This window comes from Dermacentor silvarum, chromosome 3 (assembly GCF_013339745.2).
Source record: "Dermacentor silvarum isolate Dsil-2018 chromosome 3, BIME_Dsil_1.4, whole genome shotgun sequence".
NCBI classification, from domain to species: domain Eukaryota; kingdom Metazoa; phylum Arthropoda; class Arachnida; order Ixodida; family Ixodidae; genus Dermacentor; species Dermacentor silvarum.
In genome coordinates this window covers 226,299,101-226,325,164 of record NC_051156.1, presented here as the reverse complement: position 1 = coordinate 226,325,164, position 26,064 = coordinate 226,299,101, and the positions used below count along the sequence as shown (strand labels likewise).

The following is a 26,064-nucleotide window of genomic DNA, read 5'->3' as shown; positions in this document are numbered from 1 at the left end:
AGAGTTGAAATCTAGTGATTTCAGGAAATGCACCTTCACTTAGGCCGTCAAATTTTAAACAAAAATAGTTCGAAATTTCAATACAATAAATAACTTAAGTGCCAAGTTTTCAGCACTAACTCAGCAATAAATAACAATATAACAATGCTGTAAACTGTGCCTATTAAGATATCTGACGAAGGTAACCTTAATGTATTATACACCTTGAAAGAGAATATGCTTGGGCATGTTGATAACCAATAGTAACAACTTTTTTTAGTGCACAAAGAAGTGCGCAGGACTGAAAGGAGCGACGAGCTGTGCCACAAAGGAGCAACACGCTGTGTCTGCATTGCTCCTTTCAGTCCTGTATTCTTTGTGCGCTAAAACAAAGTTGGTATTATACACCACTCTGAAATATACCACTAATATGGGAGTAGGACATTTGCAAAACTCTCACAATCATTGTAATGATTCATATAAGCTGTGAATTCATATATAAAGTTTTCTCGCTTTTGCCACTCTAAAGATGCAGTTTACAGAACTGCGATATTTGTTTTCGGTGTAGAGTTCCAAATTTGGTAAACTTAATGCTTTAATTTATTTTAAACTTACAAGTTTTCAAGAAATTTTATGTTCCAGAACCTAAATCAAATTAAGCTTTATAGAGTCACTAGAATTTGACTTTCCTTCTCAAATTCAACAAATTTAATTCAAATCAGTCCAGCGATTGTCTCATAAAAGCATTTCTGCATTTTACATGTACTATCTGAATAGGGAAATCAGGGTCGGCCCAGAGCTAAAGCTTTCTCCTAAGTCTTCATCTTGTGACATGTTTGTCTTGTTGGGACATGATTGTCTTATTTTGAAATTTCCTCTTTTCTGCATCACTCAAAATTTTCACGTCACTATGGTGAGCTTAAAAATCTGTAATAGTCTCTACACAAAGAGTCACTGTATGACTTGTCATGTGGCTGCAATGTTATACACTTTGTGAAAAAATACACATTTTGCACTATTTAAAAGGGCTGCACCTGTGGGAAGGAATAAACCTAAACAAAAAGTACTTTTCTGTTCCTAAGTAACACACAATGCCAACCAGTAGACAAGAATGAACACAGATGACCATGCAAGAGAGGAAGTTTAGTGATGTATCATGCATCAGAGAAGGACTGCTTTTAGATGTGTACTATGAGATCCTGGCATTAACCTAACTACATGCCTGCCAGTGATCATGGTCAGTTATTTGCTGTTCGTGACTTAGGTGAGGACTGCCTATATGCACATATGGTGAGAAAATATTTCTGCATTGTACTGTGCTGTTGCATTACTTCCAAATATCAACTCACCTCAGGCAACCCCTACGGATCACTGTATGGAAGGTGATTATATCAGACATGTTTTCAGACAGTTACAATATACATAGTGACCATTCACAAACTGGAAAACCACACCTTACTTGCTTGACTGTAGACAAGAGGAAATTTTATAGATTACTACCACATCCTGAACTCCGCTTTGCATTATTAAATTTAGCACTATTCCTTTAGATGCGAACTCCACTGCTCACAAAATGAACAGCGTGGTCACCATTTCTTCCATCCACCATGCAATACAACTGGGTACAAAAGTTTCCTGACACGCTTGCCATCACAATTTTTCTGGAGCTTATTTCACTACAGCATCATTCGTCCTTTTGCCACTGCCGCTGACAGATACATGATGAAAAATTTGATGCACCATGAGCCTGATAATGATGCAGCATGCAGCACCAGTACGACTGATAATACTTACACTATTTTTTTTCCCACCTGCTCATGCATATTAAAGATCACTGCCTTCATAATAAAGATGAGGCAACATGTTGCAAGTGTACATGTACATGACTGCTTGCACTGAATCCTATGACAAGGATGAATCAAAGTTGGGGCTTCATGAGAATTATGCACAATGATGCATATATTTGGTTACAAGCTTGTTAAGCAATATTGCACATCATCTTAGTTTATGTTAAAATAAGAGCATGCGTTGTGGTGTACATCAAGAATTAATTATAGTATTCACACTTCAGATGCTTGAAAGTTTACTAGTACAGAAAGGCAACATCCTTCATTTTTCTACCGTGGTCCTAATCAGATTAGCAAGTTGTCATAGAAACACAAAAGTGCCTAAAAATGAATGTGTAACAAAAATTAAGCAAGAAATCTACAGATAGATTAGATTTATGGTGGGATGGCAACATCAGCTAACTATGTACTATTTGAAAACTTGCTTCCCAGTTTTCAATTGATTAGATATACGATGTGGTGGCAAGGTCAGTTAACAACTATCTGAAATTTACCTCTCAGTTTCTTTAAACAGTTGGCCCACAGCTACCTGTCACAAAAGATTAAGAGTTATCCAGAAGCTTTAATTTTGTAATTTGCAAAAAAGCTGCTATTGAGCAGACTTTTATTTCACACATGTGCTGTGTTTTTCTGCCCAAAATAGCAGGGGCTATTGTAACCTAAGGTCTTTAAGTAATGCAAAGTCATTACAAATAAATGCAATCTCAAAAGCCAAGTTACTAACAATAATTTGTGAAGTTGTGGGAACGAACACGGATCGTTCGAACGCACCACCGTTCACGTGACTGTACACGTGAACGACTAGGTGATGGTGTCATAGCATGGGGCGAAAATATTCGCTCACTATCCAGTCGCGGTGAGTCGGACTTCCTTGACTTGTCGCGCGCCCATGTGAATGTTCTATGCATAGTAATTCGGCTAGCGTTTATTAGTGTATGAAAGGTGCAATAAATGCCCTTTTGATTGTTTGCACTACTGTGTTGTCGTTCCTTTGTCTCAAGAGCACGTGTGAGACCCCACAAAATTAATACATAATTATCATTGACTGCCTCATCAATGACCCTGGTTCAACATGTCAGTACAGGTGCGTTCAATTCACCTGCACCACTGTGAACCAGTTCACGACGGTTCACTAGAAGTTCAGAAATTGTGCAGCTCAATTTTTGCCGTGCAGGCACAGCGCAACACTCAAAACGAATGCCAAGGTGCAGACGCATTGCAGGCGTTATGATCGACTAATGTGCATAGAGTGCGTAAGTTTGAGAGGTCCTGAACTGCAGATATGATCGAATTCTGGGGCATAAGTACACACCACACTTGCGTAGATACATCAGACGTGCATAAGCGGGGTTTTAATGGCGCTCGCGCCCATGTGCTGTGTCGTCTGCTGCACTGCTGCCGCGCACCTGCACGCCTGTACCAAGGCGGCACCGGCAGAGGAGTGGGTGCAGCAAAATTACAAACCAGCCTTGCACCTTTTGAAACGAATGGCGTGGTTCAGTGGGCGCCATTGCTGCACTGCTGAAATGAATGGCAGGGTGCAGCACCTCGTGAACTGGTTCAGGCGGTACAGGCGAATCGAACGTACCTAGTATATATGAATCACATGTGCAGTTACCTATACTTTAATGAAAACAGTTCAGATACTCAACATTCCTGAAGGAATACCAAATAGGTTGTACCATAACAGCATGCGGGTGGGAGAGTGAATGAAGAACAGACTGTCATTCTAGGAGGAAGGGTTTAGGTTGACCGGGAATACTTTGAATGTGCAGACGACAAGGGGAACAGTGTTTTTCATCACTAGGTCAGTGCATGAAGGTCGATGCAGGAAGTGTGCAGAACAACAGAGATGCCACGGGGATACTCCCAGGATGCATGGACACACAGAATGCAGAACTGGTCATGTTACTTACGAGTTGCCGTATGCCAAGAGATGGGCAAATTGAATGAAGAACAAGTTTTTGTTAGTAAATGCGCATACTAAACAGCACCCACCTTGTACGAGTGTGCAAGAGAATGTTAGCACCACTGTGCAACAATCAAAGTGTGTGTGTGTATTACGACTGAATCCTAAGATTGCTTATTATAAAAGTTAATTGTAGCTGGCTTGCAGTCTCCTTCAGCACTTTTATAATGCTTGTTTATTTTAGTGTTAAAGGGACACCAAAGCAAAACAATAAATCAACTTACACTGATAAAGTATTCTTCGAAAACTGTGCTGTCATTAGTTACGCTGCAATAGGTCAATTATTAGAAGAGAAAATGAAGCTCAAAGTTACTTTTTTTTAAATATCATGTGGAAATTTCAACGTCGGCACTTCAGTGTGACGTCATGACTTCTGAAGTAATTTTTTGTATTTGGGCCACGTTGGCTCACTAAAAGTTTGTGAAACTTGCCATATTCAGTCTTGGGCTCCTTTAGAAGAACTCGATCTAGTCAATCTTTACCGCTAAAGAATTAACTGAGATCTAGAAGAGGCTGTCAAAATCCATGACGTCACAGTGAGCTGGTTCAGAAACTTCAAGGTGGCATCGCCACTTGCCTCTGTGTTTTCGTCTCTCTCAGGCTTACCAAGCGGCTTCTTGCGGTAAGAGTGCTGTTTTCGGCATTGTGGAAGGGTAATCTACTGATACAGAAAAAATCATTTTTCCTTTTAGTGTCCCTTTAAGGCTTATTACAGCAAAACTAGCATTGAAATGTGCATGCTGTGAATTACTGCTGATGAAAGCTGTCCTAACAAATTTCAGAACAAAAGCAAGCTTAAAGTGACATTGAAGATGAATACATCTGTGTGAGTAAATAGCACTTGCGCAATAGCAAAGCAGCCTGCCTTACAGCTAGTGAGGGAAGGAAAAACAACCACTCCATGATGTTATTGTGACAGCTCAATAAATGATAACGCTTTTAAGAAATACTTCACCAGAGAAATTTTTTTAACTGTTGCTCTTTAGTGAAACTCCTCGGTCTTAGCCTTTCTGCACAGAGACAAAATTTGTGGTGAGAGTAGAACGAAGGCGGTAAAAAAGTAGTAATGCTTTGCATACAAGAGTTTGCAACATCTCATGTTAGGCTGTTAAGCATATGCAAAAATAGTTTTTCAGGCACAGCAGTACTTCCAGTACTACTGTGCTTGGAGCTGTTTTGTGTGAACTTGATCTGTGCGAACCTGATTTAATCATTGCAAATAATTAGGAAGGCATGGTAAGAACTGTGTACTAATGTTCATTCTATTTATTTGCTGAAGGAGTCTGCAAATACACATAAAGCCTGAAAGTATGAAATTTCTTAAACAAGAGGTCATAAGCTATGTCTCCTATGATTAGAAATCCTAGACATGGATGTTTACTCACAAAATGTATTATTTCTTAGCAGGACGTTTCCAATGACCCTGCAAAGCAAAAGCTATTTAAGGAGCCAATGCAAAGCATACAAACCTAATATATTTATGTTCTTAAATCAAACATATCTGATGTCATCTACAACCATGCCACATAGGCATAACATATGACAGTGCCATTAAGTTGTTAATGCCCTCAACTCCAATGCTGTTTACATAGTGCTACAGTGCTCAGAGGAGCATAGCACCATAGTGCTCCAGAGTAATGCATGGGGTTGTGCTAATTTAATTTCTAACAACCTCCTATTAAGAAGATAATAATTTCTTCATAGCTTCCAGCTAAATGAAGCACCTACAGAAGCAGAAAATGCTCAAACTGTTGTAAATAATGATCAAAGAATGAAAGCTGAAGATACCGAGATGAGGTAATGCAGTTCTATTTTGCAGTCCTTATGGTTTGCTTATTGTTGTTATTGAAGGCACATTAACTTGAACATATGTGTATTTATATTGTAATAAGTCTGACATTCTACGCCATCACTGAATGTGCAAGTGTAGCAGCAGCTCTGAAAATTATTTCCTTAAGCAACTTAATAGCATACTTAATGCAAATTTATGTCTACATATGCAACAAGGGGTCAGTCTAGGAAACAAAAAGCTTTTCGGCACAAAGTGCTGTCAAATGACTGCATGAACTGATTTACCAATACCATATGACCGTATAATATTTACATATTCAGTAGAAAATAATTTATATGTGTTCTAGCACATTTATTTGACACAAATGATTGTGTGCAACAATTCCTTGAAGCCCAGTTTTATTAGTAAAGGATGCAGTATTAATTATAGCTAAGCATGCAGATTTATGTGAAACCAATTCTAAAGCTTAGTGTGTTAGTGTTGTCAAACACAAAGGAAAGACAAAACCCAGAGCCATAACATGTTTTTACAACAGCCACAGAAACAAACAAAAGCATACAGAAATAAGACAGGTGTTAACAGATGTTAGCGTGTTAGAAACAAAGACAATCGTTTTTAATGACACATAATTAATTTTAATAATAATAAAAATAAAAAAGACAGGAACATTGTGCATGAAGGTCAACAAGCAATATTTAACAAAAGACTAAAAACGTAGCTGCATTGGCAATGTACACCTCTTGTAGTGTAAATAATAAAACCAACTAAATATCATAAACATGTCTTGAAAAGGTGCTAGTAACATAATTTTGTACAAATCAATGTTGTCACACTATTGCTTTAAAACAAAGCCCATTACTACTGCTCCTGATTAGACTGTTTCCTATGACTATTCATTACCAGACTCAATATATTTATTACTGATGATTACTATGCCTAAAAACAGTAACTTTAATCAACATCAACAACTTATGATCTAATGCCTTAGTCAACAGAATCAGTAAGACTGTCAATGGTGATCAACTAGAGTCCGCACAAATTTTTTGGCAGTGCAAAACAAGGTGAAAACAATGTTAAATGAGCAGCATTATTCCAGCAAAACTGGGCAACAATGTGTACTTGCTATAGCCATTTAGGTGAACTGCATGAAGCTTTCATAGGAGCATAGTACAATATAAAAGTTGTTTTGTAGTCTCAATTTTTATTAACAGCTGCTCGCATCTATCTGCTAAATGCATTCACACAGAGCAATGTATGTTCTGCATGTATGCAGTTTGTGCTTCTAAACTTTCTTTTGCATAGGTGTTCTATAAACAATTTTATTACACACAAAAGTATATCATCTACTCATGACAATATTGGATCATAAGAAGCTCAAGAAGCTTTCTTGTCATTGGTGATGGTGTCATAATCCAACTTCATCACTGTCACACTATTAGGTGCCTTGGGAAGAAAGTATATGCATTTGCAGAGCACTTGAGCCCATGAAAGTTTGGACATAAGTTGGACCGTAAGTTAGAGTTGTTCACCTCAAATATGGCACAGCCATAATACAGTAAGATGAGGCAAATGCAGATCAACATGAAAATGATCAACGGGTGCCATCAGCATCTTGCAAAAGAGTTAGCAACATGTGGACACAAAAGCATAAAACTTGCAAATGATTGGTACGTAGCATTAATTCATCATCAAATGTTCACTTATCTAAAACACTGATCCATTGTGGCAAAACTTTACTACTGAAGCCAGGGCAGAACATGCATGCCTAACATGAAATAAACTGTTCTAAACATAGTCTCAGTTATTGCACACACAACCACTCTGCTCCCTTGCAAGAGGAGCACTTGGGTGGCTGTCAAGTCAAAACACTTCTGCATGTTACAGTGGTTATGACAGTTTCATGTTTTGATAGAAGAAATGCAAACCATGATTCCTAGGAGCTTTTTCCTGCAAACAATGTGACTGTACAAGCTGTCAAAAGTTTTCGCATTGTTTAGGACACGATACTATTTACAGTGCTTGACAGTTGAACTAACTTTATACTCGCATAAAGAAGTAGAAATGAATCTGAAGATGACAAAGCTTACAGTGGCTTAAATGCGTGCCGTTGTGTAGAAATATGCTACGCACGACATTGTTTTTATGCCATCTCTTTATTTGATTATGAAAATGTTCAGCGGTATCCTACCTAAACCTGCTCAAACTGTAATCCATTCATGAGGTAACCCTTTTGCAAGATGAAATGTATGAGAAAAAGAAACTATCCCTCGATAATGTGACCACCGCGTACCTTCAATGGCAAGGACGTAGTCATCATTGAGTGTGCCCGCAGGGCTGTCAATAGAGCAGCGGTAGACACCACCATTTTCAGGGCGAACACCATTCACCGAGAGGAAAGCACCACGCACTCGCACGTTTTCAGCAAAGCGATCATCAGCTGCGAGCTTGGTCCACTTAACAGAAGCGGCGCCATCTCCTGTCACAACACAGTGAAGGTCCAGGCTATCACCCATGTGGACAACCTCCTTGTTGGCCCGAATCCTCACTGAGATGCTGGGAACATCTGTTGAGAAGCAAGAAAAAAAAAAGGTATGAAAACAATTATTCAGAAGAGGTTCCATGGCAACGGCATAACAAAATATCTTTATAAAGCTCGGCAACATCTTTGACCCCTTTGCTGCTGAAATGTAACATCTGGTGCTCATGAAAATTTGCAAAGTTTGACCTGAACCATGCAATACAGTAGTATCACAAAGGCCAATTTGATATGTGAATTGACAGTTTGCCACTGCACACCCTCACATTGTGTGTGTGTGTGTGTGTGTGTTTTTCACTGTCATCAATGAGGATGATGCCAAGTGTGCACAACAGCAAATGCTTGGCCAACACATGTGGGCAAACACCTCGACTCCAAAATTGTGGATCCCAACTCCCACATTAAAGTGTTTTCTGATAGGCATGTGTACACAGTTAAACTGGCTGGTTAAATGTCCCTCTGCTGCAGCAATGAAAACAACAGAATGACGGATGTAATGCCCATGTTGTCTTCTTAACTTTATCCTGTGGCCAGAATGCTTTAATAAGCTTTATCATGTAAACATACAATATGGGCTTGTGTAATGCTGCATTGCCAACTTTGAAAGGTAAACTTAAAAAGATGTACAGGCCATCTTCCCGAGACCAAAACCAACAAAGTATAGCAGCGTTCTTAGCGGTGCCTGGTCATGCCAAGCCATAACCGACATGAATAGACTATAATATCACAGTGTGTCGTGCTTTTTTTTTTTTTTTTTTGTAACATCCACCTCAGCTTGAATATGGTGGCTTCATTTTTCAAAGACAAACAGGTTAACTTTCCGGAATAAATCTTCACATAAAAGCTCATTAAAATTTTATCTGTGCAACAGTCACAGCCTGATGTCTTGTGCAAAATATAATGCAAAAAAGAAAGTGTGAATTTCACACAAGTAGATGCAGTAAACAGCTAGCACATGCACAATTTCTTGCCAATTTAGCCATGTTTCTAAAATAAATTCAAACGAAAACAGTTTCACTGTGCCACCAGTGCCTGGCAATGCATCAATGAAGAAGTGATTGAGCAGCTATGCCTTACTTCTGATTAGGCAGTTGATTTGGAAATTAGGGGTGCTGGATACAAATGCACTGCAGGCACTAATTTTTCTTCAAAGTTCTCATTGTCAGTAAATGCAGCTGACAGTTCCTCATGGATTCATAAACCAGTAGAGAGACACATCCAAGGATGCAAATAACTGCCATCGTTTCAAGGAATCCCTGCTACTGAGAGACTACATTAAATGCCTAAACACGCAACAAACAACACGTCAGCAAAATTCAAACTGCCCAAATTAATAACTAATATCACCACCGCAATTAAACCGCCAATGTCTGTATTCTAATAGTGTCCCGACTGTGATGGATGATTGATGCTTTTGTTTATATCCCTGTAAGACAGTACAGTCAGTTACTGCATGATGTTGTAATACAATTACTGCACAGGCAAACGCAAACGTCATGTATAATTAAGGGACTATTGGCTCATGATTGTGCAGTTATAAAAATGGCAAATCAATTTTGCATGTCCTGAACCTAAACAATGAGCATAAGTGCATCGGGGTATACACTAGTTTTTAGAAAATGGTAAGCTCAAGAAGTGCTGTAATGCATGTTGTTGTATAAATGCCTTTAAATACTGCACATCTGAATTCGACACTACTGATCTTTAGCAGCAGCAAACACTCTAAACCATGTGTAGCGAGTAGCAGAACAACACTTAGCTACAGAAAGTTCTAGCCACAGCAAAAAGATTTTTACTTCAAAAGTGTACAAAAGCTTTCACATACTAATCTTCCCCGTCACAGCAGCATCCAGGGTCCTTTCTGTTCATAATGAAGGGAATAAAAGATGTGGCCCTAATGCGAATATGCATGACACTTAAACATGTGCCATATAAACGAAATGGTATTGGCCAAAATAAAGTAAAGGCCTGTACAATGTGTTTCAATTCCCAAAGCTTCCTAACTCATTCAGTATAAAGCCATGTGACTGCCACAACCATAATTGAGTGCAAGATGTATTAAATGAAGCAGAAATTAAGTTCTACAAATCTCATTCCTTTGCAGGATTTGTAGCATTTGTACCATGCAGCCATTTGCAATTTTTCAAACAAAATATTTTTGTTGAACAATACAATATCAAGGTGCATTTGATCTTAAGTATTATTAGCTTCCTTAACTTTACCCTCGCAAGGAACATCCTAAACGTGACGTACACCCCTCTGAATGCTCAGCAAATGCACAAGTGAGGTGGCCAAAACCCCTCACCTCTGACATGAAGGATGACGAAGTCTCTGGAGATCAACCTGTCCCCTGTCATAGCATTGCAGATGTATCTTCCTTCATTGCTTTGCTGCACATCTTTAATCCTGCAATCGGAGCAAAGTTTAAACAGCGAAAATAATATACGAAGTTCATGCAGGACATTGGCACACTTTCCAGCAGCTTTTGCAATAATAGCAGTCATTTCTATAAAAACACCACAGAATATTCGAAATAAGATTAATTGAGATAATGCTTATAAAACATCCTCTCTATGCTTACAAAAAAAAAGGCATGCTGTGAACTGATATCATTAAAACCAGCTGGCCTTCAGTTTGAGCACATTCCATGGCCGACACCACTAGCTTGCTTGCTGCTTACATTAAAATGCAGCAAAACCTTGTTATAGCACTGTTGAAGGTGGCGGCAGACAAAATGACTTAATTACAAACCATTACTTCATTATAACCATTCGCCATCCTCACAGCCAACAATATCCACCAAGGAAGGGATGGTTACCGCTGGGCAAGTTAATGAAATTGTCTGCCACAAACTACCAGAGGACCATGAAAGAAATACAATTTTAAAGAGAGTGCACATGCCGGCTTATTATTTCAGCATAAACAACATACTGTTTTGATTTACAGTGCATGCCGTGCCATCTGGGCAGGGCCGTGATGAACTGCTGCATGCACGCAGTCAAGTCAATGAGCTTGCATCACGTCAACAATATAAAAAACATGTAAAGTTAAAGAACACATTACCAGAGTTCTCCATTCACTTCTCTAGCATTTGGTGGCAAGGCATGGGTGTCCTTTGTCCACTCAATCCTCTCAGGGGAGCCCGTCAGTGGACAGCGTAGTTCAATGTTCGAGCCCACAAATGCCGTCTCTTCTTTTCGCAGTGATCCGATTTCAACACCCTCTGCAAAAATATTTTTTGCTATCAAAGAGCATGTAAATGCGATGAATAGTTATTTGCTGACTGCATGTCAGTGCTCCCAGTGTCTGTTTAATAGGGTCTCTGGAAGGGAAATAACTTTGCACTTGTAGAGTTGTAAGCAAATTTCTTGCTCCCATTCGGTTTTAAATAAAAACCAGTATCGTTATATATATATATATATTACATTTAGTGTGATTAATCTTTTTAAATTGTATTTCTGTTACATAAATGGCTACAGGCAGTGAGTAGGTGGAACAACACAAACCTGTGACCCTAACATCAGCGACCCCTTCAGCTTCTCCTGCCGCATTGGCTGCTGTACAGATATAGCGACCAGCATCTGTGACAGAGATTCCACGGAACTCAAGCACGCCATCTCTCTGCACAGTGCTTGGAGGCAGCTGCCCACCCTGCCTTGACCAATGGTATGTGATGGGCGGCTCCCCAATGGCTGAGCATTGGATGCGCACATGGTGGCCTGGACGTACTGTCTGCTGTGTTGGGTTCAGCTGGATCCGAGGCGGAGCTATTCAAAGCAACAAACAGTGGATAAAGTAAGAAACAAAAGAAGGACAAAGATAATTTAGAAAACTTCAACCACAAATGGCAAATGACGTAAGTAGCAGTAGCATCTTATCTCATTCTCCATGAACAAGATGAATAACAGGTGAACAGTATCCAGCCAAAAAATTTTGCACAAGCGAATGTTACAAAAGTGCAGACAGCAAAGTTATGTAATATAGTGTGCTAACAAGTAAAGCCACTGGTAGCCTGTCTATATGGATTTGAAAAGTGTCACTTGTCATTAAAAAAGTACATGACAAAAGGACAGACAGGTGAGTGAGTGGATGTGGATTCGTAGTTGATTTAAGCAGCACAATTGGACGAGGACAAAGCAAAAGGGAATGAACAGAACATGCTCTGTACTTTCAATTGAATTTTTTATTACAACAGAAAATGATAAGTGCTATATTATCAAAACCAAACGACATTGACCAATGCAGGAACATGTGACAAAAGGCAATGACAGCATAAAATTAAGGCATATCATACAAAAGTTGGCATGTCATACGAACTAAAGCACACAGGAACTGCTAAGGTATTCTTTTTTTTTAAAGAACTACTGATGCCTGGCTGATACATGTGTCTTCTGATCTAGAAATGCGGAAGACATAATACTTTTCTTGATACTTGGTTACTGTGCTGTGACAGAATATCTGTGTTAGTGTAGGGGTGCGTGACAGGCACCAATGTGTGGCCAGATGGAACTGAGGATGAGAGAGAGTGCTGGCGCTCCTGTAGACTTGTGTTGGTACAGCAACCACTTTGGCCTATATATGATTTGCAACAGGATAATAGGAACACATAAACTACACCATGTCTGCTGGAACATACTAGTTTTATTCAGTAGTGCACCCAGGATCTCTGCCAGGGGGGGGGATTGACAGTTTGCTTTAGTTTGCCAATACCATCTAAACAGCACTAATTTGTATTTCTTCACGGGAAATTGTCAAAAAATGCGCTTTTTGCGCAAGTTTGTGAGTGTGCAGACCATTGCGTGTCTTACATCTTAGTTGCAGTACTCAAAGGCGCAAGGAAAGAAAAGGGGTTAAACAAAATGGGGGGGGGGGGGGGGGTTACAACCCCCGAAACTCCCCCGTCGGTGCACCACTGGTTTTATTTCACACCCAAATTTTTCATTTTTCACCCTCTGTAGCTGTCCTTTTGCTCACGAGAGGATAATTTTTTTTTTTTACTTTAGAGGGACAGTAAAAACTATGTGATTATTGAACCTATTAGTGACATTCTTTTAGGGCTGCATATTTGTAACATTTTGCGCACATATGGAATCGCCAAAAAGGTGCTTTTTGTGTGCGTGTGTGTGCATGCGCACGCTACGCTAGCATTTGTGTTGCCTCACTTGACCCATTTCATAAGTTTTTCACCAGCAGTGCTTACAATACAGTGTGTTTCCAGAGGCACTCAGTGAATTTAGTTTTTCCACAAGACTTTCTTGTATTGTATGAACGCAAGACTGCAGACAGGACCACGCCATTTTAATAAGCTTAGAATAGCCTGAAGTGCAGTGCATTAATGGTGTCTGTGACCCTGAGTGATAGTGTCAGCACATTGCATTGGGCTTCTTGGTTTGCCATGATGTGAAACCAGCACTAGGGGACAGGGACACAAGACGAAGGCCAACATACATGATGTTGGGTGAACGACAATACAGTCGACTTCCATTAATTCGACCCTGACAGGACCAACAAAATTGATAGAATTATCCGGCGGATCGAATTAAATAAGATGCATTAAAATTCCAAAACACATTGCAAATTCATTTGAAACTATTTGCAAGTCTAACAAACCCCCAGAATCAAACGCGCACCCACTTTCTATGTATCCAAAATAAAAAACTAACGTAGAAATTGCTCATAAAGAAAGTGATATCTAACACACACCCATGCGCGCACCCGATTTAAAAAAAAAAATGTGTTGCACAATGATGGCCGGTTTTCTAAAGTCAGCTTCGCCGCAGTAATACGATATACGGTAAAGCATACAAACGCCGCGAAGGCGGTTTTAGTGTTGTATTTGCACTGTGCAGGCAATCTTCGGCCCGATTTGACTGAAAAAAAAAAGAAAAGGCGCGAGCTAGAATTAGGTAAATAACATAATCGGACATTGTGAGCTATGGTTTTTGCTCGAAAATTTTCTTCGGGCTGGCCAAAAAATGGCATTTTCGACTGGTGATGGCATGTGTCCCTAAAGCTCCGCCGAAAGAGACACTGCCACTAAAGGGGTCGCTATCGAGGTCACCATAGAGGGTGAGACGCGTGCGTGTTGACTGGCCAAGTTCAAATTATCCAGCGATGGCCAATTTTAAGATAGAAATAACAAAAGTTTGGGCCCACAGAAATGCATAGGCGCCAGCCGGAACTTTCGGTCGGAATCGAATTAACCAAAAATCGAATTAATCGGTGTCTAATTAACGGAGGTCTGCAATTAACGGAGGACTGCAAGTGAATGTTGTTCATAACCGCTGTTGTGAAAAAAAAATGGTGACTACATTCATAAAAAAATTTTAAGAGTGCCGACTCATTTGGCTGTAGTTTGACAGATCTACAAGCAAACGAAACCAAATCATTTACATTGTGTTGCAGTTTTTTGCCAGTTCAACTCAAAAAGATGTCGCTGAGCAATGGAGCAACATTAGAGCATATGCAGACTCCAGGCTGGATGAGCAGTTCATCTTCCCAACCAACAACAGTCGACCTAAGATAAAGAAACTAAATTTCTGAGAATGACTCCAAAGAGACACCACTGCTCTCTCTAAATGACAGCTCATGACTAAATTCAGAAATACAGATTTTTCACACTTTCCATTAGCTCGTTATGCAGTAAATAGTCAAACAAATCTTCAATGCCAACACTCACAGCCATACGGTGTATATTTGCTGTGTATCAGCAGTAAAATCTCAGCTTGACCTTCCTCCTCTTGCCTCCAATTGTATGAATGCACACTTGTGACTCTATCACAAATGTTTCTACTCCTTGCCACGAAGCAATGTAGTCATCAGACCAGCCCATCAAAAATCTTGCCATAGCCCTTGAAAAGCTGTATATCCCAAACGAACCCATCCAAATACCTTCCAGAAGCTTTCTTTTCCTACATACAGCACAAGATTGAAATGACCGCCCACCCATCATCATCATCATCAGCCTATATTTTATGTCCACTGCAGGACAAAGGCCTCTCCCTGCGATCTCCTCCCATCCATATTGCCATGTTAAGTCATAGAGAGTCAGCATAGAGATAGTACCACAGCCATAGAGAGTCATTGTATAACATGATAACCTAAAACTACAGTTTTTTTCCCACCTCCTATATAAGGACCCTCCGGGACCCTTGAGGTATGGGTTAATAAAATAAATAAAAATGTTCAACTTCAGACCCTTCACCTTCTTAATTTCTGACGTGAATTGTTCCATTCTTGAAACCACTCAGCAAGCTCAAGGCCCTTTGCTATACCTTCTTTCCATATCCTGTAGTGCTACCTAAATTAACTATAAATCACATGACTACCCTAGCAGGCACATGTTTCCAGAGTATACAAAGCTTGAGACCTTTTTTTTTTTTATTTAACCATACCGTTGGCCTGTCGGCCGTTACAGGGTGGGTCAAAAGCAGCACTTCAACAATTAGTACAATACATGAATATTCCAACATTACACAGTAAAAAAAAAAAATCAGGTCAATTGCAGCATTTCAGCAATTAGTAGAGTACATGAATAAGGCAGTACATGAATAAGTGAACATAAGCGGACAAAAAAGATAAAGAGAAAAAAACATAAGCGTACCATAAGCGAAATATTCTGCACATACTCCGATCACTAACACGAGACTACAAATGCAATGTTAACAGCAAGCGCATACACACCCAAAGAAAGCGGTGAGCACGTATAGATGCGTGCATCTTTTAATGTAGGTCTAGGTTTTTCTCAAATTGTTCTGCACTGGTGCTTTCTTGCGTTAACACCGATAATTCATTACATTCTTTAATGGTTCTTGGGAAGAAGGAAAATGTGTAAGCATTAATGTGCATTTGAGGTATTTGAAAAGTATTATCTTTGCTTTTCTGTAGCATTCTACCTTGTCATGCTATCAAGTACTGTTTACTATTGATGTTAAATGTGTTTTCAGTGAGAAGAAAAAAGAACTTTAACCTAGCTATGCGCCTGCGTTCAGCGAGTATAGGCACCCTGCAATGCAGTTTGGCTGTACATGTCGCGCCACCTAGCAGCGGCGGTGAGCACCCGCGAGTAGGCCCTCACCGCCGTTTCACCTTGGTCCGTACTGCGCTCAGGCGCGCCTGAAAGCTTCCTTTTCAGATTTTTCAGTGGATTCACCGCGACCACTCGGCAGCTCCTCTGTGAGAAGTGTGAACAAAAATAAGATGCGCATATACTGCTGCTTTAGGTATTTTCACAACCGCGAAGGGGATGTTGGCATCAAATTGTGCCGCTTCCCTTCAAGAATGTGGGGAGAAACCCGGCGGCTGAAGGTGGATCGTCGTGGTTCGGGCCGTCAAGTAAGAGTCGCTCTTGCGAATTTCTGTTGAACTATGACGCAAACGCACAATTAAAAAATGAAAAAGAAGAAAAAAAAACACAAGGCAGCATTCATGAAAACGCACAATAAAGCGACAACTGCATAAACACGCGTGATCTGATTCCCGCTGTTGTAAATTGGTTTGGTTAATTGTTTAGCTAGTCTCGCTCCAAAACAAATGCGCAGTGGTTGTTATGTGTCAAATCTAGCTTTGTAAGCGCTCCGCGTTGGACCTTTGTACGCACTGTAGTTCTTGTTGTGCATTAATAAGCCAACGTGCAGCTCCTTTCTGCGCCTGGATCAACACGCGACTGCTGAAACCGGGCTCATTCATGCCAACGTTTTCTCGCGTTTAGAACAACAGAACTAAGGCTGGAGTTCACCGCAGCACACATCGAGTATTCGCAAAATAGCACTTCTCTCGCGCACGCTAGCACACATTTGTTCAGTCTTGGTGTTGCTTAGTGTCAGCTGATTGCTCTCTGTTATGTTTCAGCGGTGATGACCTCTCACACTGGAGCCCGAATGCCAGCACCAGAATATGCTCGAGGCTCTTTGTCAATGGCGAAAAAAGCTCCATAAAGAATCATTCAAGTTACCTTCCAACTCGCCAAAACCTCGACAAATGTGGTGGCTGTACATGTCGCGCCACCTAGCAGCGGCGGTGAGCACCCGCGAGTAGGCCCTCACCGCCGTTTCACCTTGGTCCGTACTGCGCTCAGGCGCGCCTGAAAGCTTCCTTCGAGCAAGGCATGCTCGAAGGATACGGAAGCTACAAATGAAAGTTGAAAAACGTCTACGGCCGTATTTGCCCACTTAAGCAGAATAAATGATTTATTTGTTAACTTACTTTGAGTTCAACGTCGTAAACGTGCTTTATTTGTCGTGACAAGAACTTTGCTGCGATGTCCGTCTTGTTTACTTTTTTGAAACGAAATACATGGTTGTCGTAAAGTTGACGTCCTTTCTCGAGTGTCGGTGGTCGAAAATGGGCCTCAATGTTTTCAATTGCCTCAAAAACCACAGTTTAGAACGCCCGACTTGTTTCAAATGAGCGCCGCAGAAGCATGCCTTTGTAGAAGTGGCCGCCTCGGTGTTTCGCGGAACTGACACGGCGGCGCTGACGGCTGAGCCGATCGCTGCGCCGCCTGACCATTGAAGGGAGCCTATAGGCAAGTTCAGCAAACTGAGCATTTCGGTGACAGAATCTGTGCGAGAATAACGTGATAGGATAAACCTTGCTGCTCAACGTTGAACTCTTTCCAGTCTCTCAATTAACCCTGACTGATAAAGGTCCCAGATTATGCTGGTATATTCTAGCATGGGCCGAACGTACATTAAATAAGCTGTTAGTTTTACTGACTGTAAGGCTAACTGCAATTTCCATCACAAAAACCAAAGCTTCTTTACCGCAGTTTCACATATTTTTATAACATGGTTTGACCAGCTTAAATTCGCGGATATATGCATGCCTAAGTATTTCAGCACGTCAACTGCGGAAAGCGCTAAGGAATTCACGGTGTAATTAAAATCGAAAATATGATTTATTTTATTCGTTATGCGCAATACAACAGTTTTACTCTCATTTATTTTCATTTCGCATTAGTCGCACCATTTTTCTATAGCCCTAAGAGCATCAGTGAGTAATTGCTGATCTTCCATGCTATTAATTTCTTTGTATAATAAGCAATCATCGGCGAAAAGTCGCACCGTGATACCTTCATCAATTGCAGAGGAAATGTCATTAATATATACTAAAAATAGTACAGGACCTAACACAGGCCCCTGTGGGACACCTGATATCACGTTCAACGGCTTTGATTTTTTGTGTTCCACTTCTACGTATTGGGTTCTGCCCCGGAGATACACAGTTATCCATTTTACTATTTTCACGTTTATTCCCATATCGGTCAGTTTCACAATCAATTCTGCATGTAGCACTCTGTCGAATGCTTTCAACAGACCAAGACAGAGGGAGTCTATCTGTTTCTTATTGTTTAATGTGCTGGCAAAGTCAAGGATTGTTTCAAGAAGCTGGGTTGTTGAGGAAAGGCACTGTCAGAATCCGTGTTGGTTGGGAAAAAATGAGTTCGCATTTTCGATGTACGTGTAAATTGACTTGGCTACAACATGCTCTAGGAGCCTGCAGCAAACACAGGTCAGCGATATTGGACGATCATTTACAATTATCTATCTCCAGACTTGTGCACAGGTATAACCTTTGCCGTAAGCCAGTCATCAGGGAATCAGCCTTCTGCGAGTGATGCGTCAAACATAATTTTTAAGTAATGCACAACCCATTCCACATACATGCGCAGAAATGCGTTCGGTATGTCATCGGGGCTAACCGATTTTTTGACGTCAATGTTCTGTAGAAGAACTACAATTCCCTGATATGAGACTTCAACGTCTGGAATCTCTTCCAAGCGAAGAAATGGAGAGAATATGGATTCAGTACTGGATTGTGACGGAACAAAAAACACTGACTGAGAGAACTCGTTGTAAGAAGAAGCAATCACTGCAGGATCAGTAACTACAGTGTTTTCTACTACAATGCTGTGTGACTCGTCCTTTTTCAACATGTGACGCCAAAATTTATCGGGAGATGACCTCATGAAATCTGTCAGTGTTTCTCTGTAATATCTATTTTTGGCTTCAGTAATCATAGAATGCAGTTGTGCAGACAACTCGGTTATTTTTGCATGGTATTTTGTTACTTTCCATCTCTGGCAGCTTATGCTACGTTTTAGTTGGATGATCTCCCTGTTGATCCAAGGTTTCCATTTAGTTTTCCTTCTTTTACGAAGTGGCACAAATTTGCTAATACAATGAAAAATAATATGCTTGAACGATTCCCACATGGTATTGATGTCACCTCGAGAATCAAAATTGCCCAGTGCAAATGACAAGTAGTCAATGATACTTGTGTCATCGGCTTCGAAAAAGTTGGGAACATACGTAATCGCCTCTTTACGTTTTGACATTGTTGCGTTATGTGCTATCTGAACGAAGACAACTTCATAGTCTGAGATACCCTTCTCAACTGACACTTCAAACTGGTCAAAGCGCCCGTCAAGGAATACCTGATCCAGGATAGATGGACTTTCCCCTGACTTTCGCGTACTTTAATGAACAACTTGTGAAAGGTCATGGGTGAATGCGATGTCAAGGAGCAAGTTGCAGTGTGCCTGTTCCCGCGACTCTATTGCGAATGTGTCCCAGTTAATTGCAGGTAAATTGAAGCCACCGGTTAGAAGCAGCTGGCAATTGTGCTTTTTGTTTGCTTCTAAGTAACTCTGTATTGGCTCTAAGAATGAGGGACGCGAGTTTGGCGGTCGGTAAACTGTACTTTTGAAGCTGTTATGTGTTCTTCCATTGGTCAAATGAATGTACAGTGCTGAGCATAACTGAAATCAGCCGAATTAAATGAACTTGCTAAACAAATATCAAATATGGGTCTTGCAATCTTTATTTAACTGAATTAACGTACAAAGTTATCCTACTGCTTACAAAAGTATAGAGGTGGTTGTCTTCATAAGGCTACCTCTGCTAAGCTGTATTTACTAAAAGCTGAACAGTATGAAGACCCTTGATTAAACCAGTTTTCTTATAATAACACTGCACCTTTCTTAAGCTATACATATGGTAAGACGAGCAGATTTCCAAGATTGCCTCATGTTAGGCCATAGAGAGTGTACTATATGCAAAATGCATCACTTTCTAAAAGGTATTCTTGAGCAAAGATTATTAACAACTCACTTGCCTTTTGACCATACTCCTGAGAGCAGCATTTAAAGCAAAAAGATAGATTAGTACCATGACAAAAGCATTTTAGGCAGCTAAAATCATGGAGTCTTAGTATGGCAAAAATGTAGTGCACACATATCACAGCAGTACGTGAAAAATAACTCACCAACAAGAGCGAGCGTAACACGAGTGTCCAGAATGGCGGAACCATCTTCTCTGCCCTGGCAAGCATAGACACCTGCATCACTTGCCTGCACTCTATCAAAGTGCAAAATACCATTGTCTGAAGGAAGTTCTGCCAAATTGCCATCTGGCAGGACTTTGGACCAAACGATTTGGATGGGACGAGACGTTCCTGCAAAGAAAAAAATGGAAATGATGTGAAGGCAATGGCACAAAAGCAACTATGGTCATCTTCCACCAAACGCACTTGGCATGAACTCCAAAAGTTATGTTAAATACTGGGTAGTGAATAAAATGTGCATCAGTCTGTATGTCCTGCGACCTTAAGTCTGTTTGATGTCTCCAAAGTTTCAGGAACATAATATTCTTGAGAAGGAGAAAGAAGGAGAAAGTGAGAAGGAGAAATAGAAAGTTAATCACTTTCTGTTTCCACAAAACTTATTATAATAAATATTCTCTAGTCTTGGTTGACAAGATTGCAGCTTCTCTGCCTTGGCTTATAAATGTGCACTGCATTTCTTTTGCAGAAGCACTAGAAAGTTGCATTTTAGGTACCTGCCATAGCTTATGCATGTGCCCTCAAGTGGCCTCAGGTCTCTCACATGCACAAAGCATGCACATGTGCACGCTTCGAAACTCATCTGAAGCGTGCACACTGAGAGTGGTTCACCCGAGGTTGTGGTGCTGCCACGTGTAGATGATATTGCACTGTATCTATTTAACCCCTTTCTGTCTATGTACCATGCAAGCTTGGTCATGGCAGTAGGTAGCATGTGCTACTTTGGATCACGTAACTTGTCATTGGTGGGCATTCGAATACTATTGCATTCACTTTTTCTTGTTCTTTCCCTTTTGTTTAGTTTGAAGGTAACAAATGACTTATTTGTGGTAACTTGACCTGTGCACCATGGAGTACCTGAGTAGCAGAAAGCAGAGCTATAAGCGGTATAGCCTGAATTCCTGAGCATGAGAAGTTCACCTGGGAGTGTGGCACTGCTTCGTATAGCTACTGGTAACTAATGCCTTAAATGTTAGAAACAAATGTCAGCAAAATGCACAAAGGGCAAGGAAGCGCCTACGCACCTACTTAAAATTCAAACGATTCTAACACATATTACTGTGTGGGGTGTATATTTGCGTTCCCTAGAGCGAAGATGGATGGCTCGGAGTGCACAGCATAGTACAGTTCTCACCCAACAACTGCTGTAGCATGCCAGGTCATCAACCAGGCTAACAAACTACTCGCAAGTCTCCCTCTAGTTCCTGTTGTGTTTTGATACCTTTTTTTATTAGGGCACAGCTGAGAAAAGTTTACTCACAGGCAGATGTAGTGGCAAAAGAAAGTTGCTTGCCTGCACTCTATCAGCTAGAAAATAGGTGGAACAGCCAAGAAATTGCATACATTATTTGAACATTCATAGGACTTGAAAATTACTTCTGATGAGCATTACTTGGATTCCTCAGAGCCCAGCTTCCTAAGATAATGTAATGTGTGCATTGAGTGCTGCACAAAAACTTCTTTTGCCATTAACACAAAGGAACTATATAAACTCATTCAATTAAGAGTTCAGCTGATATGAAGTGCACCGAGTCTGTGGGAAAACATTTCCTTATAACCGAAAACCAACTTTATGCAGTTTGTCTCGTAAGAACACCCAGCACACATTGCATTTAAATATATATCAATTATAGTTATAATTCAGACCAAAACCACAACAAAGAAAAAGAAACAGTTCTGGAGACAAGAAAGGCATGAACAATAGACTACAGTGCTATCATTTTTCGTCTTTCATATTTGTTGCTTTTATTTCATGCTGTGAGAACATCAAAAAGCAGTCTAAATAGTTAGTTGCTTTGTAACATAACCAGACCTTGACAGTAAAATCAGGGCAGCCACTGTTGGCAAAGTCTGCAAAGTGCTCATTTTAATGCCAAAATGCTGTTGCACAAAAAGCTTTGACTGAATTTTTACCTCATTCTTAGTTTAGGATATTACAGACTAAAAGTTACAAAAAAATCTAAGCTAATCGACTATACTGAGTACAGACCTTACTTACAGTATGTAAAGAGTATTTATATATTCCCTCAATGAGCACTGAGTATTAAGGCATGTTAGAAAATGCGCACAAAAAGCAAGAGATCAATGTTAAAATTAACAAACCTTCAATGTGGCAGCGAAGTTCTGCTCTCTTTCCAAGTGAAGATGTGACAACTCTATCATCTGCAACCAGCTTTGGAATGGAATGTGAATGCTGGTTTCCTTCAACTGGAAACAAACAGAGAGTCTTGTAAATCTTCAAACAAGCTATTAGAATTATGCTCCATAATTTAATGGGGGATAGGCCTTCAAAAGGCGCACACATGAGGAGAAAACAATGCACGTTCCTGTGCCCAGCCTTTGTTTTGTATGCTGATCCTGTAAATAATGCATAATACATTCAACCAAAGAGGCACGATTTAATTACAATGTCACTGTTACAATGTCATAGTCATTACAATGTCTTAATTTCCACTGCAGAAACTGCGAGTGTGAGCCCCAGCATGCTGCATAATTGGAAGCAGTGCCCAACAAACTACACGTGAGATGTAGAAGCGGTGAAAATCACTTGTTCAGGGGATGCGTGCATTAGTGCCCGATTTGTACGTAAAGAATTATATGTAATTAATTAATTGTAATCAATTACAAGTTTTGGTAGTCCTGTAATTAAATGATTACTTTGTTCACATCAGTTTAATAGTGGGCAATACTGTGCTTAATGGCACTCATCTATTGCTTAGAAAGTATCGTTTTCCAGTTTTCTTTCTGAAAACAGGAGGGTTTTTCTGTCTATCCGGCAGGTGGGTTTTGTGAGTTAGCGTCAGCTCGTTCAGGCCAATCAGAACAACAGACAAAAGCAGGAAATGTGCATCACGTCACTCACTCAGCACCGCTCTGCACGGTCAACACCAACGGTGAAGAGTTCTCATATTGGGAGGCCCACCGCAAGTTTCCACGAAAGCTTGTCGCTAAGTTTATACAGATGGCTCAACGGTGATTGGATGCGAGATCATGCATACGAGTTCGAGTGATGGCCGTTGAAGTGGCATTCGGGTCTGCGGTTGACCAGCTGGCAACTACCGCGAGCATGCGTGCCAAGTTGGTCTGTGTGCTCGCATGTGGGTAGAAAGATCCGAACTGCACAAATCTGCTTGCGTGAACACTGAGCTGGTGTATTAACGCGATAGCATTAAGGGTCATAAAGGTCCCGTGTCACACAAAATCCAGTGTCAGTGAAGGCGGCGGCGACAGCGTCCGTTAGAGAAATATAATCCCAAACCACGCATCCCGAACCACACAGGCCCTTCGCGTGGTGCATAGGTGTTACTGAACTAATTGAATTTCTCAAAGTAAAATGCGTCAGAAAATTCGTAAAGTACGACTTAAACACAACCTACAGACATGATAGTGTCGGATTGTAATTTGAATATACGAGAAAACATAATTCTGTTATGCGGAAGCTCAAACACAAGCCCCTTTTCCAGCTGCCATTTGAGGTCTGTCTTAGTGGGAGCAGCGCCACGCTCGGTCCCTTGCAACACCATCCAGATGGTGCTCGACCCCACACATCCGCGGCGCCCATCGTTCAGAAGAAATTACAAAAAAAGAACCAGAAAGCTCACCTTCGTGCATAGTGTTCACCGCCAGCGTTTGCTGGCAAACATTATGGTTACATAAGCTGCAGTTGCCGGGAAGCGTGAGAAGCAGTCGGGGATCTTTGAATGCTATCGCTAAGGTTGATCTAAATGGTCACGAAGCTTCGAGCGAAAAGCGGTTCAGAACGAATTGTCACCGACATCAGCAAGGGTGGTTATGGGAGCAGCGATTCAAGCGCGACTATGTTTGGAGGGAACAAACATTAGGAAAGAAAAAAGCGTTTTTTAATTAAAGCGAGACATAGTTAGATTCATTCAACGAAAATAAAATTCATAATCAATTTTATGTATGCATGGCGAAAAAAGAACAACTCTATTTTACTTGATCATTATCAATAAATACCTTTTTTCAGCGCCCACCGATAGCGGCAGGTGTTGACGCTGCTATCACTTGCAATGCAATGCAGATCTTGAAGTGGACAGGAAGGCGTGCTCGTAAAGTTCACGCCCCCCCTCACATGTTGTGTTGCTTTGCTTGTCGACGTTTGTCTGAATTTGGTGACGTGGGTAGTTTCATTGTTTCTTAAACTGTTCAGTCAAAAGTAGTGAGTTGTGACCGCCAGATAGTTGTTTACTTTAGTTGTTTTCGTGGGACAGCGCTGGCCGATGAGCTTGGCGTGTGACGAACAAACGAGCACTCTACGCTCAAAGCGTTCATCGGCCTCCAAAGAAAGTATGTTACGTGCAGCGACGCGATTTCGACTCCCGTACGGCTGAACTTTTCCTGCATCGCTTTCCGCGCTGAAAGCTCGAAACGCCCATCAAGTTGAATGGCAGGGTATTTGAATATACAGCTCTAATGGCCAGCCTTCGAAAACAAATTTCGCACCTTTGAGAACAAAATGACGTCACTTCTGTTTTTAACAGATATGACGTCAAATTATTTTTTCTTCCGCCGGAAGTGTTCCCTCCTCACACAGATGGCGCTAAGCCCCATGAACCACAGATGAACCGCCACGTTTTGAACGTATGGGCTTCTATGGAAGCTTCGCTACCAGATATATTTACCTTGCTATCGCCTTCCAATCTTTACGGCGAAGCATAAGTGTTCTCTAAGTTTGTCAATGCGATCAGCATGCCTTTTGGTGGCTAATTGGCTCAATCTTCACTCATGCTTCCGAGTTTGCCACTCAGGCTGCTTTTGTTGTTCCCTCTGTTCAAATAGCGTTAATAATTCAGATTGGTCTGGTCGACCTGCTCGAACCTTGTGCCAATAAAGATTGCACGCCATGGGGACACTGTGCACGTCAGGGCACCGACCACAGCCGGGTCATTCACCGAAGGTACCGATATTTACAAAATTGAATATTTGAGAAATTAAATACCCTACTTATTTCACTTGATGAACAGTGTTCAGCGCTAGCACAAAGCCACTATCCTTGAGAGGCATACCCACCAGAAACTTCAATCCTCTCTTCAGATGCCCCTCCATGGTTTGTAGCCTTGCAGACATAGATGCCACTGTCTGAAGGTGCGACGCGGCGAATGAACAGAGTGGTGGTGCCACCCTGGAGCTCATCGATGTTGGAGTAAGTGGTGATGGGCTGGCCAATGCGCTCCCAGCTTACTGCAGGCTTTGGATCACCCTCAGCGATGCAGTCCAACCGGATCTGGTCACCAACCCTCACAGCGTAAGGGTTCTGTTGAAGGATGCGCACAAAGGGTGTCCCTGAAAAATATTGAACATCACATGTTATTGAATGCATTCTGACCTTCCTTAGGTGGCTGCAATGAAAGATATTCAGTTTTACAGAAAGGCAATTCATCCACCATAAGGCTGCAAGATGGGCATGAGCTAGAGTGTTAGTTTGGCAGGAAAAGTGAAAATGCCTATCAGACCAACATGCTGGTCTAAATGAGTGTAAGCTGTTAGAAAACTGCTCCAGGGTTTAACTTCGGAACTAAACCATCACACTGACTGTTAGATAAGCAGAATAAATAATTCTGAACAGTGTACCTGAATG

At 40.9% G+C, this 26,064-nt stretch overlaps 1 protein-coding gene across 41 annotated transcripts in view; it reads right to left on the bottom strand.

Moving 5' to 3' along the window:
- The window catches only part of LOC119446815 (basement membrane-specific heparan sulfate proteoglycan core protein), a 436,128-nt gene that overhangs the window by 43,592 nt on the left and 366,472 nt on the right, over positions 1 to 26,064 (bottom strand). For all 41 annotated transcript variants that reach the window (XM_049664395.1, XM_049664396.1, XM_049664417.1 and 38 more), the window contains 7 exons: positions 25,497 to 25,769; positions 22,569 to 22,673; positions 20,391 to 20,579; positions 11,630 to 11,890; positions 11,187 to 11,346; positions 10,429 to 10,529; positions 7,878 to 8,150 (listed from right to left, as the gene is read on the bottom strand). In XM_049664395.1, the coding sequence (XP_049520352.1) occupies positions 7,878 to 8,150; positions 10,429 to 10,529; positions 11,187 to 11,346; positions 11,630 to 11,890; positions 20,391 to 20,579; positions 22,569 to 22,673; positions 25,497 to 25,769 (1,362 nt within the window). The remainder of the gene's footprint in view (positions 1 to 7,877; positions 8,151 to 10,428; positions 10,530 to 11,186; positions 11,347 to 11,629; positions 11,891 to 20,390; positions 20,580 to 22,568; positions 22,674 to 25,496; positions 25,770 to 26,064) is intronic.